Source organism: Mandrillus leucophaeus, unplaced genomic scaffold, assembly GCF_000951045.1.
Source record: "Mandrillus leucophaeus isolate KB7577 unplaced genomic scaffold, Mleu.le_1.0 Scaffold716, whole genome shotgun sequence".
In the NCBI taxonomy this organism is placed as follows: domain Eukaryota; kingdom Metazoa; phylum Chordata; class Mammalia; order Primates; family Cercopithecidae; genus Mandrillus; species Mandrillus leucophaeus.
Window position 1 is genome coordinate 1 of NW_012107764.1, and position 13,829 is coordinate 13,829.

Genomic DNA, 13,829 nt, shown 5'->3' on the forward strand with positions numbered 1-13,829 from the left:
ATAAAGAGGCTAATTAAACCAAACACACAAATCACCTATTCCCTAACTTTTGTTCAAGCCCCCTTCTGTTGTCCCAGACATTTCACCTAATGGCATCTCTGCTTTCAAAGAGTAGAGAGAAGAAGCCGGGCGCGGTGGCTCACGCCTGTAATCCCAGCACTTTGGGAAGCCGAGACGGGCGGATCACAAGGTCAGGAGATGGAGACCATCCTGGCTAACACGGTGAAACCCCGTCTCTACTAAAAATACAAAAAAAAAATCAGCCAGGCGTAGTGGCGGGCGCCTGTAGTCCCAGCTACTCGGGAAGCTGAGGCAGGCGAATGGCGTGAACCCGGGAGGCAGAGCTTGCAGTGAGCCGAGATCGCGCCACCGCACTCCAGTCTGGGTGACAGAGCGAGACTCCATCTCAAAAAAAAAAAAAATCAAAGAGTAGAGAGAAGCAAGCAAGCAGAGGTCAGATTAAAGCCATGGAGCTGAATACAGGTAGTGCTGACACTAGGGTCAGCAGGCAAAGAAGGCAAAAATGGCACTTCTTTCATCTAGCTTACAACAAACTAGTCACTTTCTTTTTTTTTTTTTGAGACAGAGTTTTACTCCCTCACCCAGGCTGGAGTACAGTGGTACCATCTCAGCTCACTGCAACCTCTGTCTCTTGGGTTCAAGCGATTCTCCTGCCTCAGCCTCCCTAGTAGCAGGGATTACAGGTGCGAACCACCACGCCTGGCTAATTTTTGTATTTTTAGCAGAGACGATGCTGCCCAGGCTGATCTAGAAATACTGACCTCAAGTTATCTGCCTGCCTCAGCCTCGCAAAGTGCTGGGATTACAGGCGTGAGCCACCATGCCCAGCCCAAACTAGTCACTTTTAAACATACCATCAGGCCAGGTGTCATGGCTCACCTCTGTAATCCCAGCACTTTGGGAGGCCAAGGCAGGAGGATTGCTTGAGGCCAAGAGTTCAAGACCAGCCTGGACAACACAGCAAGGCCTTGGGTCTATTTTTTTTTAATTTTTAAAAGAAGAAAAAAGGAGGGGAAAAAAAAAAGATGCCATCAAAAAACTGATACTAGGGGAAAATATTTGAAAACATATTGACAAAGGATTTGAATCAAGAATTCATAGAGGCCAGGCGTGGTGGCTCACCCTTGTAATCCCAGCACTTTGGGAGGCTGAGGTGGGCAGATCATTTGAGGTCAGCAGTTTGCGACCAGCCTGGTCAACATGGTAAAACCCCGTCTCTACTAAAAATACAAAAATTAGCTGGGCATGGTGGTGTGCACCTGTAATCCTAGCTACTCAGGAGGCTGAGGCAGGAGAATCACTTGAACCCCGGAGGCAGAGGTTGCAGTGAGGCCAGATCACGCCACTGCACTCTAGCCTGGGTGACAGAGCGAGACTCCATCTCAAAAAAAGAAAGAAAAAAAGAAAAAGAAAAGAAAAGAAAACATAAAGAGAATGGAGCCCAGTCTCTCTCCTCCATTGCAAGAAAGGCCGTTTCGCAGTGGTCAAAAAATTAAAGGATATATAAAGAACTTTTACAACTGAGTAAGAAGACAATCCAGAGGAAAAAAGATGAAAGTGGGGGCCAAAAGAAAGACATTTCACTGAAACCAAAAACCTCCAATAGAAGGTTTCAGATGCAGGCTTACCTACTCCATGCCAGGCCCTGTGCTAAGTACCTTTGACACAATACAGGCATACCTCAGAGATATCACAGGTTTGGTTCCAGATCACCACAATGACAAGAATATTACAATAAAGTGAGTGACACAAATGTTTTGGTTCCCCAGTGCAAATAAAAGTTATATTTACTCTATACTGCAGTCCATTAAGTGAAAACAATGTACATACCATAATTTCATTATACTTAAATTTTTTTAAATATATTGAGATAGGGTCTCAGTCTATCGCCCTCACTAGAGTGCAGTGAAACCATAGCTCACCCCAGCCTTGAACTCCTAGACTAAGCGATCCTCCTGCTGCAGCCTCCCAAGTAACTATGACTACAGGCATGTGCTACGATGCCCAGCTAATTTTTTTATTTAAAAATTATAGGGTCAGGCGCAGTGGCTCACACCTGTAATCCCAGCACTTTGGGAGGCTGAGGCGGGAAGATCACGAGGTCAAGAGTTCAAGACCAGCCTGGCCAACATGGTGAAACCCCGTCTCTACCAAGAACACAAAAATTAGCCAGGCGCGGTGGCACGCGCCTGTAGTCCCCACTTCTTGGGAGGTGAGGCAGGAGAATTGCTTGAACCCGGGAGGCAGAGGTTGCAGTGAGCCAAGATCATGCCACTGCACTCCAGCCTGGGCGACAGGGCAAGACTCAGTCTCGAAAAAAAATAAAAATAAAAATTATAAAGTTATGTTGCCTGGGCTGGTGTCCAACTCCTAGGCTCAAGTGATTCTCCTGCCTCAACCTCCCAAAGTGCTGGGATTACAGGGATGAGTCACCACACCCACCCTTAGAATACTTTATTGCTAAAAAAAATGCTAACGATCATCTGAGCCTTCAAGTGAGCAATGGTGCTGGCTGCTGATTGATCAGGGTGGTGGCTGCAGAAGGTTGGGGTGGCTGTGACAATTTGTTAAAACAAGACAACGATGAAGTCGGCCATATCAAATGACTCTTTCATGGAAGATTGCTCTACAATATGTGATGCTGTTTGATAGTATTTTACCCACAATAGAATATTTATTCTATAATAATATTTTACCCCAATAGAACATCTTTCAAAACTGCAGTCCTCTCAAACCCTGCCACTGTTTTATCAACTAAGTTTATGCAATATTCTAAACACTTTGTTGTCATTTCAATAATATCCATAGCATCTTCACCAGGAATAGATTCTATATCAAGAAACCATTTTCAGGCCAGGCACGGTGGCTCATGCCTGTAATCCCAGAACTCTGGGAGGCCCAGGTGGGTGGATCACTTGAGGTCAGGAGTTCAAGACCAGCCAGGCCAACATGGCATAACCCCATCTCTACTAAAAATACAAAAATTTAGCTGGGCGTGGTGGCAGGTATCCATAATCCCAGCTACTTGGGAGGCTGAAGCAGGAGAATTACTTGAACCTGGATGCAGAGGTTGCAGTGAGCCAAGATTGCAACATAGCACTCCAGCCTGGGCGATAGAGTAAGACCCGTCTCAAAAAAAAAAAAAAGAAAAAAGAAAAAAAAGAAACCATTTTCTCTGCTCATTCATAAGAAGCAACTCCTCATTCATTGAAGTTTGACCATAAGATTGCAACAATTCAGTCACATCTTCAGGCTCCACTTCTAATTCCAGTTCTCTTGCTATTTCCACCACATCTACAGTTATTTCCTCCACTGAAGTCGTGAGCCCCTCAAAATCATCCACGAGTGTTAAAATCAGTGTCTTCCAAACTCCTATTAATGTTGACATTTCGACCTGTTCCCATGAATCATTAATGTTCTTAATGGCATCTAGAATGATGAACTATTTCCGGAATGTTTTCAATTTACTCTGCCCAGATCCATCAGAGAAGCCATTATCTATGACAGCTATAGCTTTATGAAATATATTTCTTAAATAGTAAGAATCGATCTTATATAAAAACTAAAATAATAGGGCTTGAAAGTTGAAATTACTCCTTGATCCATGGGCTGCAAAATGGATATTGTGTTAGCAGGCATAAAAACAACACTAATAATCTCTCTGTACATCTCTATCAGAGCTCTGGGATGACTTAGGTGCATTGTCAATGAACAGTCATATTTAGAAAGGAATCTTTTTTCCTAAGCAGTAGGTCTCGACAGTGAGCTTAAAATACTCAGTTAACTAGACAAGCACAGTGGCTTATGCCTGTAATCCCAGCACTTTGGGAGAATGAGGTAGAAGGAGCACTTGAGTCCAAGAGTTTGAGACCAGCCTGCGCAACACAGGGAGACACCAACTCTACAAAAAATTAAAAATTAAATATTCAGTAAATCATGCTATAAACAGGTGTGCTATCATCCAGGCTTTGTTCCTCTATTTATAGAGTACAGGCAGAGATTTAACATCATTCTTAAGGGCCCTAGGATTTTCAAAATGGCACATGAGCACTGGCTTCAACTTAAAGTCACCAGCTGCCCTGGCCCCTAAAGAGCGTCTGGCTGGGCGCAGTGGCTCACGCCTGTGATCCCCGCACTTTGAGAGGCCTAGGTGGGAGAACTGCTTGAGGTCAGGTGCTCAAGACCAGCCTGGGCAACACAGTAAGACCCCATCTCTAATTTTTTTTAAAAGAAAACAAAAGAAAGTCAGCCTGTCCTTTAAAGCTTTGAAGAATGGCACTGACACTCTTCTCTAGCTATGAAAGTCCCAGATGGCATCTTCTTCCAATAGAAGACGGCTCATTTACACAGAAAATCTGTTGTTTAGTAGAACCACCTCCATCATTGATCTTAGCTAGATCTTCTGGATAACTTGCGCAGCTTCTACATCAGCACTGTGGCTTCCCCTTGCACTTTGATGTTAGAGAGATGGCTTCTTTCCTCAAACCTTGTAAGTCAACCTCTGCTAGCTTCAAACTTTTCTTCTTCAGCTTCCTCACATCTCTTGGCCTTCAGAGAACGGAAGAGAGCTAAGGCTTTACTCTGGATTAGGCTTTGGCATAAGGCAGTGCTGTGGCTTCTTTGATCTTCTCTTCAGATCACTGAAGCTTTCTCCATATCAGCAAAAAGGCTGGTTTGGGTTGGTGGGTTTTTTTGTTTTTTTGTTTTTGAGATGAAGACTCACTCTATTGCCCAGGCTGGAGTGCAGTGGCACAATCTCGGCTCACTGCAACCTCTGCCTCCTGGGTTCAAGCAATTCTCCAGCCTCAGACTCCCAAGCAGCTAGGATTACAGGTGTGTACCATCAAACCCAGCCAATTTTTCTATTTTTAGTAAAGACAGCATTTTGCCATGTTGGCCAGGCTGGTCTAGAACTCCTGACCTCAGATGATCTGCCCACCTTGGCCTCCCAAAGTGCTGGGATTAAAGGTGTGAGCCACCACACCCAGCCAAAAGGGCTGTTTTGTTTTCTTATCATTCATGTGTTCAGTGGAGTAGTACTTTTAATTTCCTTCATAAACTTTTCCTTTGCATTTACAACTTGGCTGGTTGGCATAAGAGGCCTTTCAGCCTAGCTCAGCTTTCAACATGATTTCCTCAGTAAGTTTAAACATTTCTGGCTTTTGATTTCAAGTGAGAGCTGTGCGACCCTTCCCTTCACTTGAGCACTTTAGAGGCCACTGTAGGGTGATTAAATGACCCAATTTCAATATTGTTGTGTCTCGGGGAATAGGGAGGGCTGAGGAGAGGGAGAGAGATGGGGGAATGGCCGTCAGTGGAGCAGTCAGAACACACACATCATTATCATTTATCAGTTTAGGTCGCCGTCTTATGTGGGTGTGGCTCACAGTGTCACAAAACAATTTTCAGAGTAACATTAAACAGCAATGATCACAGATCACCATAACAGACATAATAATAATGAAGTCTGAAATACTGTGAAAATCACCAAAATATGACAGAGACGTGAAGTAAGCACATGCTGTTGGAAAAGTGGTGCTGACAGACTTACTCAGAGTTGCCACAAACCTTCCATTTGTTAAAAGTAACTCCATAGTATCTGCACAGTGCAATAAAACAAGGTATGCCTTTGTATCTATTTCACAACAACCCATAGCAGGAGGTAACTGTTAACGCCTTATTAACCCCATTTTACAGATAAAGATGAAAAGCTGAAAACATCACATGCTTGCTGGTAAAGCAGTGGAAGAGCTGAGATTTGAACCTGGGTCTGAGGCAAAAGTCTGGGCTGTTTCCCAGAGCACCACACCACCTCCTTCCTGTCCGCCCCATACCACCATTACCACCCCATCACCATTATTACCACTCAGCTGCCCATTTTGTAACGAACCCTCTCTGTATAGCCCTCACGGTCCTGCAGGAGGTCTTAACCTCTGCTGAATATCAGTCCTACCTCCACTCCCACCTTGGCAGACTTTTTTTTTTGGAGACACGGTCTTGCTGTGTCACCCAGGCTGGAGTGCAGTGGTGCGATCTTGGCTCACTGCAGCCTTGACTTCCTGGGCTCAAATGATTCTCCCACCTCTGTCTCCCAAGTAGCTGGCACAACAGTCGTATGCCACCTCACCCAGCTAATTTTTTGTATTTTCAGTAGAGACAAGGTTTCGCCATGTTGCCCAGGCTGGTTTCCAACTCCTGAGCCTAAGCAATCCACCTGCCTCAACCTCTCCAAGTGTTGAGGTTATTGGTATGAGCCCCATGCCCAGCCACTGGTGGACTTTAAATCTTCAAAGGACCAGCAGATCCAGAGGGTGATGCAGCAATACCCCACAGGATCCCTGAGCAGGACTCCAGGTCTCTGTTGCCTCCCTACTAGGTCCAGCCTTTGGCATGCTCAAGAATACTAATATCAGTTTGTCACAGCTAACCTGATGCTCACCTCATCAGGAAAATCCTTGGGGTGGGGAGAGGTAAAACGAATCCTCATTTCAGGATCTACTCTGGAGACCTGATCCAGAAGATGAGCAAAACGAAGTCCTCCTTGCTTGGCTTTATAGTTGGTGGTAAAGCCACGGCTGAGATTGGTAGACACTGCATTGTTGAACTGGACCTCTGAATTGTCCCGAAAACTATTAACATTCTGACCAAGAAGTGTCACTTCTTTCAGCCCCTAAACATGGGAAAATATATTGGAATTTTAAAACTTTTGGGTAGCTTCATAAAAAAACACTAATTAAAAATTAGCTGCAATTAACACCTTTTGTTTTAAACAAAAGAAAAATCAAACCTACCAAGAGACACCGATAAATGTGTTGTGTCTATAACCTGATAATTTCAAGCTTAGACATCTTACCTAAAGAGCTAAAACTCATAATGAAGCCTTATGTAAAAATTAATCTTCAAAACATTATTTAGAATAGAAGAAAAACTGGAAACAAACTCAATAATCAACAATAATGGTTACTTTATGATAGATCTGTCATTTGAATGTTATACACCATGACTATATAAAGTATTCTCATCAAAAATATTTAACCTAAAGTAATCAAGCTTTTACACCTAACTTCCAGTTACCAGAATTCAGGGAGATATATTAAATGACAACATGAGGGAAAAAATCAGACAAAGGAGACTCATGTCTGATCTCTTCAAAAAGTTAATGCATCATTTAAAGCAAACAACAAAAAAATAAATAAAAGAACTGTTTTAGATTTTTTTTCTTCTTCTTCTTCTTGAGACAGGGTCTCCTTCTGTTGCCCAGGCTGGAGTGCAGTGGCACGATCATAGCTCACTGCAGCCTCGACCTCCCAGGCTTAAGCAATCCTCCTGCCTCTACCTCCCAAGTAGCTGGGACTACTTTTTTTTTTCTTTTGTAGAGAAGGGATTTCACCATGTTGCACAGACTGGTTTTAAACTCCTAAACTCAAGTAATCCTCCCACCTCAGCCTGCCAAAGTGTCTGGCTTAGATAACTATTGATCTTCATATATATAACGATACCATGGTTATAAAGAGAAAAATTGTTACTCATAGGAGATGCATACTGAAGTATCTAAGGGCAAGTGTCCTGAGGTCTACAAATTACTTCAAATGGTTCAGAAAAAATACATTTATGGGTGTATGGAGATAGGTGTATGACAAAATGTTAACAATCATGTTTTTCTATTATACTAGTCTTTCAATTTGTCTGTTTGAAATTTTATATTATAGGCCGGGTGCAGTGGCTTACTCCTGAAATCCCAGCATTTTGGGAGGCTGAGGTGGGCAGATTACAAGGTCAGGAGGTCGAGACCAGCCTGGCCAACATGGTGAAACCCCATCTCTACTAAAAATGCAAAAAATTAGCTGGGCGTGGTGGCAGGTGCCTGTAATTCTAGCTACTCAGAAGGCTGAGGCAGGAGAATCACTTGAACCCAGGAAGTGGAGGTTGTAGTGAGCCGAGACCATGCCACTGCACTCCAGCCTGGGCAACAGAGCGAGACTTCGTCTCAAAAAATAGAAATGTTATATTATAAAGTTTCATAAATAATGGTTGCTAGAAAAGACTTGTTTTGTAACTTTGTTTTGACATAATTTCAATTTACAAACTGCAATATTAAAAGAATTCCCATATACTCTTTACCTAAATTCATCAAATGCTAACAATGCTCCCCATTTGTTTATCACTCACATTCAGACACTCATATACACTCTCTTTCAACACACATACGACTACATTTTTTTTTAAGCCTTCTGAGAAAAAGTCGCAGATATCATATTCTTTTACTCCCAAATACTTTAGTACATATTTCCTAAAAACAAGGCATTCTCCTATATAATTTCAGGACAATCATCAAAATCAGAAATATTGATACAATACTATTATCTAATCTACTTTCCATAAATCAAATGTTACCAATAGTCCAAATAATGTTCCTTCTTTTTTTTTTTTTTTTTTTTTTAGACAGAGTCTCACTCTGTCACCCAGGCTGGAGTGCACTAGCGCGATCTTGGCTCACGGCAACCTCCATCTCCCAAGTTCAAGTGATTCTCCTGCTTCAGCCTCCTGAGTAGCTGGGACTACAGGCGTGTGTCACCACGCCCAGCTAATTTTTTGTATTTTTTAGTAGAGACAGGTTTCACCATGTTGCCCTGGCTAGTCTCAAACTCCGGAGCTCAGGTAATCCGCACACCTCAGCATCCCAAAATGCTAGGATTAGGATTACAGGTGTGAGCCACCACACCCGGTCCAAATAATGTTCTTTATAACATTTTTTTCCCTGATCAGAATCCCAATCAAGGACCATGCAATGCATTTAGTTGTCATAACTCCAGTCTCCATAAAGGCTATTTATTTGTGTAAGTCATTCTCTTATCTAAAAAGTAGGATATACTAAATGCAATGGGAATCCTGGATTGGATCCTGGAAACGAAGTAAGACATTAGTAGAGAAACAGGCAAAATCCAAATCAAGTCTCAAGAGAGTTGATAGTAACACACCAATATTAATCTCTTAGTTCTTGTTTTGTTTGTTTTGTAATAGAGACAGCATCTCCCTGTGTTGCCCAGGCTGGTCTTGAACTCCTACGCTCAAGGCACCCTCCTGCCTTGGCCTCCCAAAGTGCTGGGATTACAGCACCAAAAAATGTACCAAAGAAAGATGGTAACGCTCGAGGAAACTCTCTTTGCAACCTTCCTGTAAATGTAAAGTCATTCCAAAACAAAGAGTTTATTTATTAAAAAGTAGGATATAAAACTAAGTAAAATACACACACATATATAAAAAGACATACAAACCAAATGCAGAATGACTTAAGGAACAATTAGGGAAGTCTGAATAAAGATGAACTGGAATGAGACGGTATTTAGCAATTTTTGTTAATTAGCAATTTTTGTTAATGTCACTGGAAGAACTAATGGTATTAAAAATATTCTTGGCTGGGCGCGATGGCTCACACCTGTAATCCCAGCACTTTAGGAGGCCGAGGAGGGTAGATCACCTAAGGTCAGGAGTTCGAGACCAGCCTGCCCAACATGGTGAAACCCTGTCTCTACTAAAAATACAAAAATGGGCCAGGTGCGGTGGCTCACGCCTGTAATCCCAGCACTTTGGGAGGCTGAGGCGGGCAGATCACCTGAGGGCGGGAGTTTGAGACCAGCCTGATCAACATGGAGAAACCCCGTCTCTACTAAAATTACAAAATTAGCCGGGCGTGATGGCACATGCCTATAATCCCAGCTACTAGGGAGGCTGAGGCAGGAGAATCACTTGAACCTGGGAGGCAGAGATTGTGGTGAGCCGAGATCGTGCCACTGCACTCCAGCCTGGGCAACAAGAGTGAAACTCCGTCTCAAAAAAAAAATAAAAATAATGAGCTGAGCGTGGTGGCGCATGCCTGTAATCCCAGTTACTCGGGAGGCTGAGGCAGGAGAATCACTTGAACCCAGGAGGCGGAGGTTGCAGTGAGCTGAGATCGCACCATTTCACTCCAGCATGGGCAAAAAGAGTGAAATTCCATCTCTAAATAAATATATAAATAAATAAATAAAATAAAAATATTCTTTAGCAGTGCATGGTAGTGCATGCCTATAATCCCAGCTACTCAGGAGGTTGAGGCAGGAGGATCACTTGAGTCCCGGAGGCAAAGGTTGCAGTGAGCCAAGATTGTAACACTGCACTCCAGCCTGGGCAACAGAACAAGACGCTGTCTCTTAAAATAAATAAATAAATAGGACAGGCGCGGTGGCTCATGCCTATAATCCCAGCCCTTTGGGAGGCTGAGGCGAGCGAATCACCTGAGGTCAGGAGTTTGAGACCAGCCTGGCCAACCTGGTGAAACCCCATCTCTACTAAAAATACAAAATTAGCCAGGTGTAGCGGTACACACCTGTAATCCCAGCTACTTGGGAGGTTGAGGCAGGAGAATCACTTGAACCCAGGAGACGGAAGTTGCAGTGAGCCAAGATTGCATCATTGCACTCCAGCCTGTGCAAAAAAAGTGAAACTCCATCTCAAAAATAAATAAATAAATAAATAAATACTAAAAATATTTTTTTAAAACAGAAAATATCCTTATTTTTTAGAGATGCATATTTAAGGGTGAAATGACATGCTCTACTTTGAAATACGTTTTCAATAAGAAAAAAATAAATGAGGCCAGGTGTGGTGGGCTCACACCTGTAATCCCAGCACTTTGGGAGTCCGAGGTGGGTGGATCACTTGAGCTCAGGAGTTTAAGACCAGCCTGACCAATATGGTGAAACCTCGTCTCTATTAAAAATACAAAAATTAGGCCGAGTGCAGTGGTTCACGCCTGTAATCCCAACACTTTGGAAGGCCAAGGCGGGCGGATCACCTGAGGTCAGGAGTTCGAGACCAGCCTGACCAACATGGAGAAATCCTATCTCTACTAAAAAAATACAAAATTAGCCAGGTGTGGTGGTGCACACCTGTAATCCCAGCCACTTGGGAAGCTGAGGCAGGAGAATCATTTGAACCTGGGAGGTGGAGGTTGTGGTAAGCCGAGATCACACCATTGCACTCAAGCCTGGTTAGTAATAAGAGTGAAACTCTGTCTCAAAAAAAAAAAACAAACACAAAAATTAGCGAGGTGTGGTGCCAGGCACCTATAATCCCAGTTACTCAGGAGGATAAGGCAGGAGAATCACTTGAACCCAGGAGATGGAGGTTGCAGTGAGCTGAGATCACACCACTGTACTCCAGCCTGGGCAACAGAGTGAGACTCCATCTCAAAAAAAAATGAAAAATAAAAGTAAATGAAACAAATATGGCAAAATGCAACAATTGTTAAAATTAGGTGATTGTTAGCTGGGGCAGAGGGGTCATTGTACTATTCTCTCTTTTCTGTATATTTAAGTATTTTTCATATAAAAAGATTTAGAAGACTTTTTATAAAAGCTGCTTACTTAGAAGACTTCCAATGGATAATCATTGTTTGAATGAATAAATGGACATTCTGGTAAAGGCACAATATTCTATACTCTTTGCAACTGTAGTCTAAAAATCTAAATGAAAGAAAAAAATCTTAAAAGTTACTATACAAGCAAAATTATTAAATGACTAACAGATACTCTAAAATACAAGTAAAATCTTAATTTTCCACAAGTCTGTGGCCTTGAATTCACTAACACTCACTTCAATGTTATTAAGTTCCTTCTTTTACAGGCAAATGGCCTAGGAAGGCTGGTTAGTTTTGTCACCATCTCAATCTATTTCAGCAGAATGTCTCTATCTTGAAGGAGTGAGTTTTGGTACCGAGGGAGAGCTGGAAGGGGAGAGGAAGGAGACAACTTTAGACCAGGAAGCACTTTGAGAGGTGAGGTATGGAGAATGCCTCACAGAGTAGGGGAGCAGCTAGGGGCCAAATCAGGGAACTGATTATCTGGGAGTGGGGCAAGAGAAGACAGCACTGCCAGAATGTGAGGATGAAAGCTAACTGGTGACTTAGAAGTGAAGCAGGGAGGCCAGGCATAGTGGCTCATGACTGTAATCCCAGCACTTTGGGAGGCCAAGACAGGATGACTGCTTGATCCCAGGAGTTCTAGATCAGCCTGAGCAACATAGTGAGACTTAATCTCTACAAATATTTAAAAATTGGCGACCGGGCGCGGTGGCTCAAGCCTGTAATCCCAGCACTTTGGGAGGCCGAGACAGGTGGATCACTAGGTCAGGAGATCGAGACCATCCTGGCTAACACGGTGAAACCCCGTCTCTACTAAAAAATACAAAAAACTAGCCGGGTGAGGTGGCAGGCGCCTGTAGTCCCAGCTACTCGGGAGGCTGAGGAAGGAGAATGGCGGGAAGCCGGGAGGCGGAGCTTGCAGTGAGCCGAGATCGCGCCACTGCACTCCAGCCTGGGTGACAAAGCGAGACTCTGTCTCAAAAAAAAAATAAAAATAAAAAAAATAAATAAATAAAAATTGGCTGGGCATGGTGGCACCTACCTGTGGTCACAGCTACTTGGGAAGCTGAGGTGGGAGAATCACTTGAGTCTAGGCAGTTGATGCTGCAGTGAGCTCTGACCATACCACTGTACTCCAGCTTGGGTGACAGAGTGACAGCCCGTCTCAAAAATAAAAAATAAAAAAAGAACTGGAGCAGAGGCTACCCTGGCCCCCTCCCATGATTCCTGCACCAAACAAGTTAGGAAGCAGGGAGACACCACTGGAAGGAAAAGCCACCTATCGTCCTCTTCTGCAGGGGTAGCAGATTCAGGCCTGGGGCTAAGGAAAAGACCTCCTCAGAAGCTGAGGACCAGCTCCCAGTGGGAGGAAAAGGAACAGATCTCCTCTGTGGCTTCTGATCTGCCTCAGTCCCCTCATTTATTCTGTTCCTCAACTAGTGAGCTGGATCAGTGATAAAATGAACAATAAATCTGGGAGTTTTTCCTGGAAGAGACAAATACCTAATTCCTCGAAAACTTAGCTACGTGCCAGGTAATTAAAAACTTTTCCTCCAATTCTTCTAATAACCCTGCAAGCAAGGTATTCTTTTATTCTCTTTTCATAGATGAGGTAAATGCATTACAACAACAGTTAAATTGACATGCCTAGAAACCAAGCCAGAATTCACACTCCATCACCTGACTGTAAACCCATGCCCTCTCCATCCACTGTGCTGCCTCCACAGTGGAGCTCTGTAATTTATGGGCAATAAACAAATGATGCACACCCAAGTAGTTGTTTCTGGCCAAGCATGGTCCTAAACTTTAATAACTCAGAGACAGCACAGGCTCCAAAACTACAAAGGTTATCCTCATCCTCCCCCAAAACATGCTCACAGCAAGAAAGCCTGGAGAACTCTTCACCTGCTCAGAAAGCTTCTTCACTTCCTCTAGAATAGAGGCAACAGGCCGACTCCTCTCCCTTCCCCGGGTGAAAGGAACAATGCAGTAGCTACACATGTTGTCACAGCCTCGCATGATCGACCTGGAGAAGAAAGTACCAGAACTTAGTAACAGTAGCAGGGTGTGCTGGTGTGACCCAAGGAGCAGGTCTCAGCTCTAATGGCATTATTCTTTGGCTCTGAATCCTCTTGCCACAGTGCTCACACTGGACCAATCTGATATCTAAGCACTAAAGTAGACCCTTTTTATCTTTAAAAATTGGTATCTAATCACAGAATACAAACCAAACTATAACCAGTGGGACAGTGGCCAGCCTTAAGGAAGCACAGTGGTGAGGGGCTCGAGTACACACTTACCACACCTGGACTTTCTACTGTTTTTTTGTTTTGTTTTGTTCTGTTTGAGACAGAGTCTCACTCTGTCACCAGGCTGGAGTGCAGTGGCTCAATCTCAGCTCACTGCA

The 13,829-nt window shown here is 43.4% G+C and overlaps 1 protein-coding gene across 1 annotated transcript in view; it reads right to left on the reverse strand.

The window, feature by feature from the left end:
* Positions 1–6,449: 6,449 nt before the first annotated feature.
* Positions 6,450–13,829, reverse strand: part of CDK5RAP1 (CDK5 regulatory subunit associated protein 1) — a gene marked incomplete at its 3' end in the record, with an annotated part of 26,100 nt that continues 18,720 nt past the window's right edge. Inside the window, exons 5-6 of the mRNA XM_011965163.1 lie at positions 13,328–13,448; positions 6,450–6,691 (exon numbers count right to left, since the gene is read on the reverse strand). Of these exons, the coding sequence (XP_011820553.1) occupies positions 6,450–6,691; positions 13,328–13,448 (363 nt within the window). The remainder of the gene's footprint in view (positions 6,692–13,327; positions 13,449–13,829) is intronic.